This window comes from Oncorhynchus mykiss, chromosome 19 (assembly GCF_013265735.2).
Source record: "Oncorhynchus mykiss isolate Arlee chromosome 19, USDA_OmykA_1.1, whole genome shotgun sequence".
NCBI classification, from domain to species: Eukaryota; Metazoa; Chordata; class Actinopteri; order Salmoniformes; family Salmonidae; genus Oncorhynchus; species Oncorhynchus mykiss.
The window spans coordinates 52,863,564-52,874,947 of record NC_048583.1 but is presented as its reverse complement, the minus strand read 5'-3'; the positions used below and the strand labels follow the sequence as shown (position 1 = coordinate 52,874,947).

Here is an 11,384-nt window from a genome sequence, read left to right as displayed (position 1 = left end):
AGCACTCATTTGAATTTGTGACATGCAATTCTGAGAAACCATACATATAGAGGCACAGGAGGCTGCTGAGGGGAGGATGGCTCATAATAATGGTTAGAATGGAGTGAATGAAATGGTATCAAATACATGGAAACCGGGTGTTCGATACCTTTCTATTTATTCCATTCCAGCTATTAAGCCCGTCCTCCCCATTTAAGGTGCCACCAGCCGCCTGTAATGTAGAGACATGTACAATAACTGCAAAAACAAAATTATATTTGGATATTTAATACCGTTTCGATATTACATTAAATGTGTTGCCCATGGTTAAAACACAGCTATGCTCTTGGTGCAATGAAATGTTGAGTCCAGGGCTACAGTAAGCCTTCTCTGAAGCCATATGATGCATTGTCTTTGTTCTAAGTTCATAACATATTTCATTATGTATTAGGCCTACACAACATCCTGTGATTTTGACATGATATATCCTACATACCGGTACTCTGTTTTTCCGTACCATAACAATGGGGCCCGGAGCAAAATGTTGGGCTCTATGGACAAAAACAGAGAGGCTAGGTTGTTCACAAGCTCCACCCTAGAATTCCTCTAAAGATGTTTTTTATGAGCCCATATAAACCATATGGGGTTGAGAGGGGTGGGTCTAAAAACAATATTTAACTCAAATATGACCCAACAATGTTTATATTACTGTGGGGTGTTGAATTTTCAATGTGATTTTGGATTTACGTTTGTTATATATTTTTATGCATTAGACAACCTGAGGCCTCTGAAGTTCACAATGGTCTCATGCAGTATTTGAAAACAGAAGTGTCAAAATAAATCCAACATTAGCTACATAGTAATATATATTCTACATGTAGCAATAAGTAAAGACGTTTTGTAACAGATATAATATGAATGTTACTAAGGTCTGATACAATGTTCATGTTACGCCTGCTTTGTTAGGTAGATACGATGTAACAATGGTGTAGCTTGAAATGCACATCATTAAGGTGTTAAAATAGAGCATGACGTTTTACTGAATTTGAAAAGCATTGTGATGTTAATAGCTGACAAACTACTAACTGACAAAAAACGAGAGTATTCATTGGCAAACTAAAAGCTTTAGATATCCTGTAAAAAATAATAAACATAAAAGTATGTCAAAAACATATGGGAGAAACTCAGGAGTCCCCTCATTCGGCACTAGTTCCGCGTTCAAAACATCTTGGAACTCGGAAAATACGAGGTCGAATCATGACGTCAGTGATTTTCATGTCGGAAAATTGGAGCTCTAGAAAGAGTCCCGAGTTGGAATTCTGAAATTCTGACCGTACAAATCGATTATTCCCAGTCGAGGCTAGTTTTTTCCGAGTTCCCAGTTGTTTTATACGCATTGAAGTCAGAGATTTCCGAGCTCCCAGTTGTAATGAACGCGGCATAAGACCTTTCACCTAGTTTTCAGACTTGCAGTTCATCGGGTTCTTTCTGACACCGATGACCCCTTTGCACGCCCACCAACAGCCACGCACCCTATTTCCTCCAATCGTCCGGCCACCATGCACTGATCACGCGTCGTCTCACCTGCTATTGGATAAGATCTCACACACATTTGTTTTTCATTGGTGGCATGTTGCCATCCGCCTGTGTGTTGTGAATTTTGTTTTCCTTTTTTTATCCTGATGTTTTACACAGCTGAGAGAGGACGTAGTGAAAACGAATTGAACAGCCAGTCTCTACTGATCGGGCGGAGTGACACCGCTTCTTTTGTTCCATATCCGGTTGACGCTAAACTTAATTCAAATATACCTAAACAATGCCGTTACAAAAATGTTCAGAAATTGAAGTCTCGTATGGGGTAAGAAGATTTATATTTTTTAATTAATATTATTATTTCAAGTCAACATGCGTGTTATTTCATGGCAAACGTTCGAATAATAATCGGTCAATAGGATACTGTATTTGTTTGTCACTCCAGTTTATTAGTTTCACTTTGGACTTTTTCCGTTACAATATTATTCAGTTGGTAATTGAGTCATGTTAATTATTATTGAGAAAAAAACAAGATTAATTGAGACTTATTTACATTTATACCATCCAATCATATTATCCAATGACTTCGCAATGATTGACTGTTGGTCCAATATCTTTAATTCAACAGTGCCCAGTTCACAGAATTGTGCAATAATGTAGCATTTGTTTTATTGACCTGTGTTAACGTTACCCAACGTCACCCTATGATAACCAGGTAGCCCAGTAGAGTGGTATTGTTTTGCCTAGGCGGGCTACGCTTTCACTATGTGAAACTGGTCACATTATTTGATGTTGGGAGTGGCCATACGATCACTGATAGTGTCATTGCAGACAAAGCACTTCCTGATGCAGCGTTCACACAGGGTAACATCCCCTGTGCATGCGGGTTTCGGTCTCACGTGGCCAGTGGTAGGGATACATTACTAGTTGGTCTATATTTGGCAATGGGAGGTTACTTGGCTCGTAGGCTTAGGGCAGATGGGATGTAATCTCAAAAGTCTGCTCCTTCAGCACTCTTAACGGCCACACTGTGACAACCTCGCAGCAACTGGCACTTGACATTAAGCTAATGACTGGTAAGAATAGAAACATTTCACACATTTATTTGAGGTCATTTGGATGCAAATGAATACATCTAGCTGTATGGTTTTGATTGGGTCTCATTTCCCAGTTATCGTTGTGATTAGTCCCTATTGTGACTCACCAGTCTTCTATTATACCATCATCAGAAAAACTTTCTTTCCTCCAGATGAATGGGATGGTGATGGACTATTGCGGCTCCTATCTGAAGAGGAAGAGGCACTACAGTGAGCAGTCCTCCCCAGGCTGCAGTCTGGAGTACACAGACCTGGAGGCTGCAGAGGCTCTGGTCTGCATGAGCTCTTGGGGCCAACACCGCCCCAACCCCTGCAAACCCAGACCCCTTACCCCCGCCTCGGACTCCTGCGACTCTCTTTTGCCTCCGGACCCACCGGAGCCCCCCAAAGACTTTGTCTCGCTCTCCTCCCTGGTAAGAGTGTATTCTCTATGGACAACCATAAACACCACACATCCAAAACAACCATCACGCGTAAACATCTGTGAGTCCTAGCTTTGACTTACTGTGTAAACCAGCGTTGAGACAGTGTCTTTATCTCAGGTTGGTGTGTTTGCTAAAAACTTTGCATGGCTTATAGGGGTTGGAGGGGTTAGGGAGGTTGTTGCACAGGTGTCAGGAAAGAGATAAAGAGAGAGGCGGTTTCAACTTCACCCAGTGCTCATCTCTCTCAGCTGCTGGTTGTAAAAATCACTGTTTTACAGCCACCCATCTCGAACTAGTCATTAGTGTAGTGTGCATACGTGCCTACTGTGGTCACGTATCTCTCCTAACAGCTACATTAAACCTCCAATTTGAAACAGAACACACCCAACCTAGGACTTCTGTACTAGAACACCACAGTGGCTGTACTAGAACATCACAGTGGCTGTACTAGAACATCACAGTGGCTGTACTAGAACATCACAGTGGCTGTACTAGAACATCAGTGGCTGTACTAGAACATCACAGTGGCTGTACTAGAACATCACAGTGGCTGTACTAGAACATCACAGTGGCTGTACTAGAACATCACAGTGGCTGTACTAGAACATCACAGTGGCTGTACTAGAACATCACATTGGCTGTACTAGAACATCACATTGGCTGGTCTAGAACATCACATTGGCTGTACTAGAACATCACAGTGGCTGTACTAGAACATCACAGTGGCTGTACTAGAACATCACAGTGGCTGTACTAGAACATCACAGTGGCTGTACTAGAACACCACAGTGGTTCTTTGTTCTACAAAACAAGTTCTCATTAACAATTGTGACATGGCCAAGATAAAGCAAAGCAGTGCAACAAAAACAACAACACAGTGTTACACATGGGATAAACAAACATACAGTCAATAACACGATATAAAATATGTATACAGTGTGTGCAAATGAAGTAAGGAGGTAAGGCAATAAATAGGCCATAGTGGCGACGTAATTACAATTTTAACAATGAACACTGGAGTGATAGATGTGCATATGAGGATGTGCAAGTAGAAACACTGGTGTGCAAAAGAGCATAAAAAAAACTAATATGGAGATGAGGTAGGTAGTTGGTTGGATGGATGGGCTATTTACAGATGGGCTGTGTACAGCTGCAGCGATCGGTAAGCTGCTCTGACAGCCGATGCTTGAAGTTAGTGAGGGAGATATCACCAACTTCAGTGATTTTTGTAATTCGTTCCAGTCATTGGCAGCAGAGAACTGTAAGGAAAGGCGTCCAAAGGAGGTGTTGGCTTTGGGGATGACCAGTGAAATATACAGTTGAATTCGGAAGTTTACATACACTTAGGTTGGAGTCATTAAAACTTGTTTTTCAACCACTCCACTAATTTCTTGTTAACAAATATTGGTTTTGCCAAGTCAGTTAGGACATCTACTTTGTTCATGACACAAGTAATGTTTCCAACAACTGTTTACAGATAGATTATTTCACTTATAATACACTGTATAACAATTCCAGTGGGTCAGAAGTTTACATATGCTAAATTGACTGTGCCTTTAAACAGCTTTGAAAATTCCAGAAAATGATGCCGTGGCTTTAGAAGTTTCTGTTAGGCTAATTTACATCATTTGAGTCGATTGGAGGTGTACCTGTGGATGTATTTCAAGACCTACCTTCAAACTCGGTGCCTCTTTGCTTGACATCATGGGAAAATCAAAAGAAATTAGCCAAAATTGTACACCTCCACAAGTCTGGTTCATCCTTGGAAGCAATTTCCAAACGCCTGAAGGTACCATGTCCATCTGTACAAACAATAGTACCAAGTATAAACACAATGGGGCCGCGCAGCGGTCATACCACTCAGGAAGGAGCCACGTTGTCTCCTACAGATGAATGTACTTTGGTGCGAAAAGTGCAAATCAATCCCAGAACAACAGCAAAGGACCTTGTGAAGATGCTGGAGGAAATGGGTACAAAAGTATCTATAGCCACAGTAAAACGAGTCCTATATCGACATAACCTGAAAGGCCGCTCAGCAAGGAAGAAGCCAATGCTCCAAAACCGCCATTGGGGACAAAAATCATACTTTTTGTAGAAATGTCCTCTGGTCATAATGACCATCGTTATGTTTGGAGGAAAAGAGGAGGCTTGCAAGCCGAAGAACACCATCCCAACCATGAAGCACGGGGGTGGCAGCATCATGTTGTGGGGGTGCTTTGCTGCAGGGGGGACTGGTGCACTTCACAAAATAGATGGCATCATGAGGCAGGAAAATTATGTGGATATATTGAAGCAACATCTCAAGACATCAGTCAGAAAGTTAAAGCTTGGTCGCAAATGGGTCTTCCAAATGGACAATGACCCCAAGCATACTTCCAAAGTTGTGGCAAAATAGCTTAAGGACAACAAAGTCAACGTATTGGAGTGGCCATCACAAAGCCCTGACCTCAATCCTGTAGCTTATAGGGGTTCACATTCTTAAAATAAAGTGGTGATCCTAACTGACCTAAGACGGGGAATTTTTACTAGGATTAAATGTCAGGAATTGTGAAACACCTTAGCCAAATACATTTAAACTCAGTTTATGTAAACTTCCGACTCATCTGTGTACCTGCGGGAGCGCGTGCTATGGGTGGGTGTTGCTATGGTGACCAGTGGGCTTAGATAAGGCGGAGCTTTACCTAGCCACGACTTATAGATTGTTTGGCGACGAATATGTAGCGAGGACCAGCCAACGAGAGCATACAGGTCGCAATGGTGGGTAGTATATGGGGCTTTGGTGACACAACAGATGGCACTGTGATAGACTGCATCCAATTTGCAGAGTAGTGTTGGAGGCTATTTTGTAAATGACATCGCTGAAGTAAAGGATTGGTAGGATAGTCAGTTTTATGAGGGTATGTTTGGCAGCATGAGTGAAGGAGGCTTTGTTGTGAAATTGGAAGGCGATTCTAGATTTAACTTTGGATTGGAGATGCTTAATGAGTCTGGAAGGAGAGTTTACAGTCTAGCCAGACTCCTAGGTATTTATAGTTGTCCACATATTTTAAGTCAGAACCGTCCAGAGTAGTGATGCTTGGCGGGCGGGCGGGTGCGGGCAGCGATCGGTTGAAGAGCATGCATTTGGTTTTACTAGCGTTTTAAGAGCAGTTGGAGGCCACAGAAGGAGAGTCGTATGGCATTGAAGTTTGTTTTGGAGGTTAGTTAACACAGTGTCCAAAGAAGGGCCAGAAGTATACAGAATGGTGTCGTCTGCGTAGAGGTGGATAAAAGAAAGAGCGACATCATTGATATATACAGAGAAAAGAGTCGGCCCGAGAATTGAACCCTGTGGCACCCCCATAGAGACTGCCAGAGGTCCGGACAACATGCCCTCCAATTTGACACACTGAACTCTGTCTGAGAAGTAGTTAGTGAATCAGGCGAGGCAGTCATTAGCGTACTTTGATTGACAGAGTCGAAAGCCTTGGCCAGGTCGATGAAGACTGCTGCACAGTACTGTTTTTTTATTTTTATCGATGGGCATTATAATATCGTTTAGAACCTTGAGTGTGGCTGAGGTGCACCTGTGACCAGCTCGGAAACCTGATTGCATAGCGGAGGTACTGTGGAATTCGAGATGGTCGGTGATCTGTTTGTTCACTTGGCTTTCGAAGACTTTAGAAAGGCAGGGCAGGATGGATATAGGTCTGTAACAGTTTGGGTCTAGAGTCTCACCCGCTTTGAAAAGGGGGATGACCGCGGCCGCTTTCCAAGCTTTAGGAATCTCAGACGATACGAAAGAGGTTGAACAGATTAGTAATAGGGGTTGCGACAATGGCAGCGGATAATTTTCGGAAGGGGGTCCAAATTGTCTAGCCCAGCTAATTTGTAGGGGTCCAGGTTTTGCAGCTTTTTCAGGACATCAGCTGTCTGGATTTGGGTGAAGGAGAAGCTGGGGGCGCTTGGGCGAGTTGCTGCGGGGTTGCAGAGCTGTTGGTTGGGATTGGGGTAGCTAGGTGGAAAGCGTGGCCAGTCGTAGACAAATGTTTATTGAAACTCTAGATTATCGTAGATTCATCGGTGGTGACCGTGTTTCCTAGCCTCAGTGCAGTGGGCAGCTGGGAGGAGGTACTGTTATTCTCCATGGACTTCAGTGTCCCAAAACTTTTTGGAATTAGTGCTGCAGGATGCACATTTCTGTTTGAAAAAGCTTCCTAGTATGGTGCACATACACTGATTCTGTCTTTTTCTCTCTGGTTTCCAGTGTATGACACCTCCTCACAGCCCCAGCTTTGCTGAAACCCCCACCAGCGCTGCCATCCACACAAGCACCTCTCCTCTGAGCCGGCCCAGCTCCAGCCTTTCTGTAAGGGTCTGTGGGGTCCCACGACCGCTCATGGCCTCTATTGCTGAGTCCCCAACCACTGGAAAGTCCCCACCACCGGCACCCTGCCGAGCAATGGTAACCAGCGTCATCCGCCACACCGCAGACACACAGCCCTGCAAGCAAATTCCAGCACACCCCACTGAGCAACAGAGGATCTCAGAGCTGGTGGTCCATCAACAGCACACAGTAAAGACTGAACAGAGCAGCAAACCTCCCTTAACACCCAACCTTGCCCTCATCTCTTCCTGTAGGGAACAGCCAGTCAAGACTGAGAAGGAAGAGCCAAAGGCTATCCACTGTAAGGAGAGCCCCTCCCCTCCTCCCGCTAACACACAATCACAAAACAGCCTGCCCACACGCCTCTCCCCGCCCCCCACCTCCATTCCTCCAATCATCTGCCAGATGTTCCCGGTGACCAGCCAATCAGGGATGATCTCAGCGTTCATCCAGGGCCCGATGCAGACATCCAGGACCCCCACATCCATCCTGCCCCAGTCTGGCCCTCTAGGGGCCCTCCAGCAGCCCTTCCTCATGGGCCAGGCTATGCCCCAGGGCACTGTGATGCTGGTTCTCCCCCAGTCCCACATGTCTCAGGCACCCCACTGCTCCCCACAGACTGTCATGACCCTGGGCCACACCAAGCTGCTACCTCTGGCCCCCGCCCCGGTCTACGTGCCCGCCGGGCCCTGCAGCGCCACCAAGATGGACTTCTCCCGCCGGAGGAACTACGTGTGCAACTTCCCCGGCTGCAGGAAAACTTACTTCAAGAGCTCCCACCTCAAGGCACACCTCCGAACACACACAGGTAAGGGAGAGTTCACAGTGCTTCTCATGGATGAGTGGAAGTAGAGAGAACCTGACATTTTTGGGATAAAATGTTAGGATCTTGATTTGTGTATCACGATTTAAACTGAAGATTATAAGTTCATTTATTTGACTCAAAGCGTGTTGGGGTTTGTTGGTGACTAAATGATAATGACCTGCTCACTTACACTCTTATTTCTAATTTTCTCTCTCAGGTGAGAAGCCCTTCAGTTGCAGTTGGGAGGGCTGCGACAAGAAGTTTGCGCGCTCTGACGAGCTCTCGCGTCACCGCCGGACCCACACGGGCGAGAAGAAGTTTGTGTGTCCCGTGTGTGAACGGCGCTTTATGCGTAGCGACCACCTGACCAAACATGCCCGCCGTCACATGACCAGCAAGAAGACCCCCTCCTGGCAGGCCGAGGTGCGCAGCCCCAACAAAATGTCCTCTCCCAAGCCTCTGCCGTCAAACCCTGCCTCACTCTCCCTCAGTATGCTGGTACCTGCCTTAAACTAGACTCTGCCCAACACTACCCACTAGTGACTTCTTACCCAAAACCCCCAAACCATGACATGGATAGGGGGAGCAGCCAAGCACACAAGGCTGCCATTTTACTCATGGAGAATGTCTGAAGACATGCACTGGACTCTGTATTTTTATTTTACTGCTCATTTGTACATTTTTGTTTTGCAAAAGGCATTGTTTTGTTTACTTTTCAGATATTTTACACAATTGTATATATGTATGCACTCTTTTGCCAAAGCCTTTGTAATGAAGTTTGTCTTCTACATTTCACCTGTCTTCTTTGTATGTATATTTGTACATAATATCTATGTGATTGTGTTGTATTTCAAACTACATTTGTTAATTTGGGAAAATGACTTAATTGTGTAAAAAAATCTATGTGGATAGTAATCTATACTGTGATAATGACTTACTGACTTTTCATATTATTTAATACACATTTGTAATAAAGACATTATTAACTGTTGTTTGTAGCAAATCTCCCTTTGACCTTAGATGGTCCTTTATAAAAAATCAGAACAGCCCTCTAGTTAGTCAGCATTCCTTTCCAGTCACTCCCCCAGTTATATGGTAGAGGAATAAAGTGGTGTCTTGCCACATCCTATGTGAGTCAGTCAGCTGAAACACTTCCTGTTCAATACGCTGACTGATCACAGCTCTGGACTGGACCACATCCTGTTGGTTTAGTGGAACGTGCAGGCCAAAATACTTTTTGTCCCATTCAGCAGCTCTAATCCAAACTATGCTATGAGGCAGCGGGATGTATAGGCACTCATATCCTTGCCTCTGTACTTATAAGCCTGGCCGACTGATACAGGTAAGAAACCTCACAAGTATCGTTATGAAGTAGTGTTACATTATAATTTGTGTCAATTGATAACTCAGTCTCTGGATTGCTTTAATAATACAGATTATTATATAAAACCTAATAAAGGTGTAACCAGTAGTCAAGTCATCCTTGTAGGTTAGACATTCAGTATTACATAAACACCCATCAAGTAACTATTTTGTCTCTCTTTGGCCATCACATAGCTTCTATAGCCACAAAGTCATAATTATGGCTAAATCCCGCCTATTTTCAGAATGCATATTCTTAAAATTGGAATCTAACCTTAACCACACTGATAACAGTATGTCTAACCTTAAAAGAACATCGAAAAACGTATTTTTATCACAAATGTTGACTTTGTGACTGGTAACTAGTGGAAACCCTCTTGCCGCCACTGCGGTTCCATGCCCGGTAGCAACCGTCCTCCAATCAGATTGTGAGAAAACTGAACTGTCGGGAGGTGCGACCAATAGACTGGATCCCTGAATACCCGCCCCTTTGCCTTACGGATCGATTTACACAATACTGCCTCTATGGGTTGAATGGGTTCATACTATCTCACACTTTCTCTAACAGTGACACCTTGTGGACATAAGAAACATTATCTGACTTCACAAGTGCCACCCTGTGGACAAAAGCTGCACTGTAATTTATTTTCCCGGTTAGATAATGCTGATCTAAATCTCCTGTAGTTTTTGTAGACTACAGTTTTTCCTGGGATTTCATGAAAACAGGAATATCTGAGGTTTGCGTCGGTAGCCTTCAACCTACTGCGCAAGGGAATAGCTGGAAAGAGAGAGTCTGGAGTTGTGTAGCCGAGTAAGCTAAATAATAAGCTAGATATTAGGATCCTCATTAACTAAATATTGGAGCTATAAATATATTCACCTGCCAAAGGGCAAGAAAAAAAAAGTGTACATATGATGAAATGTCCGATCTGTGCGTTCCTCCAGGCTGAGCTCTGTAGCAGTCGGTCACGCAAAGCTCCGCTATTGATTAGGCCTACATTATAAGAAAATAACAATTCTACCTAGGCTACAACAACACAGTACAATGAGGAATGTGGTATTGTTATCAAGTGAATATACAATTATTGGCTATAGCTGTAAACTGTAGGGATGTAGGCTAATTAGAAATATATATTTTTGGGATCCCCATTAGCTGGGGTGATTGCAGCAGCTTCTCTTCCTGTGGTACAAACAATACACGATACATGACATAATACGGAACATTAATAGACAAGAACAGTTTAAGGACAGAACTACATACATTTTAAACGTCACTCATTTGGTGGGGTTAAGTGTGTGTGTCAGTGCTGTGTGTAAATGTACTATGTAAGCAATTTGGAATATTCAACACATTACGCTTCTTCTAAAAACAAGAAGTGATGCAGTCAGTCTCTCCTTTACTTTTAGCCAAAATAGACTGGCATGTCTTGTACAGATTGATAATAGCCCTCTGATAATAGTGAAGAAAGAGCAAGACCGCTCAAATGTACCGTTTTGAATGCTTCATGTCGAAATAACTGCATCAAATTAAATTGAATTTGTCACATGCCCCGAATACAACTGGTGTAGATTTAACCTTGATTATGAGCCATTCCCAACGATGCAGTTTAAAAAATAATAATGACATTAAAATGGTAACATACACAAGAATGGAGCTATATACAAGGAGTACCATACAGCCTGACTATGCAACTATTTCGATCACTTATGGCTATTCTCAACTGTTTGCATACAAGGTCCAGAAGGGTACATTATCAGGCTACTCATATGGGGGATTTTGATCACACCACGGTGTGTGCGCGCTCTCTCTTCCCGTT

At 43.6% G+C, this 11,384-nt stretch overlaps 1 protein-coding gene across 3 annotated transcripts; it reads left to right on the top strand.

Annotated features, from left to right (window-relative positions):
- Positions 1 to 1,567: 1,567 nt before the first annotated feature.
- Positions 1,568 to 9,203, top strand: LOC110498106 (Krueppel-like factor 11). Of its 3 annotated transcripts, none has more exons than XM_021574696.2 (4): positions 1,568 to 1,837; positions 2,742 to 3,022; positions 7,281 to 8,208; positions 8,423 to 9,203. In XM_021574696.2, the coding sequence occupies exons 2-4, from the start codon at positions 2,762 to 2,764 to the stop codon at positions 8,719 to 8,721; spliced, it is 1,488 nt and encodes a 495-aa protein (XP_021430371.2). In that variant the 5' UTR covers positions 1,568 to 1,837; positions 2,742 to 2,761; the 3' UTR covers positions 8,722 to 9,203. The 3 variants fall into 3 exon arrangements, with proteins under 3 accessions (XP_021430371.2, XP_021430370.2, XP_036810966.1); XM_021574695.2 differs by having other exon boundaries at positions 1,570 to 1,837; positions 2,762 to 3,022; XM_036955071.1 differs by lacking the exon at positions 1,568 to 1,837 and adding an exon at positions 1,867 to 2,588 and having other exon boundaries at positions 2,762 to 3,022.
- Positions 9,204 to 11,384: the final 2,181 nt, after the last annotated feature.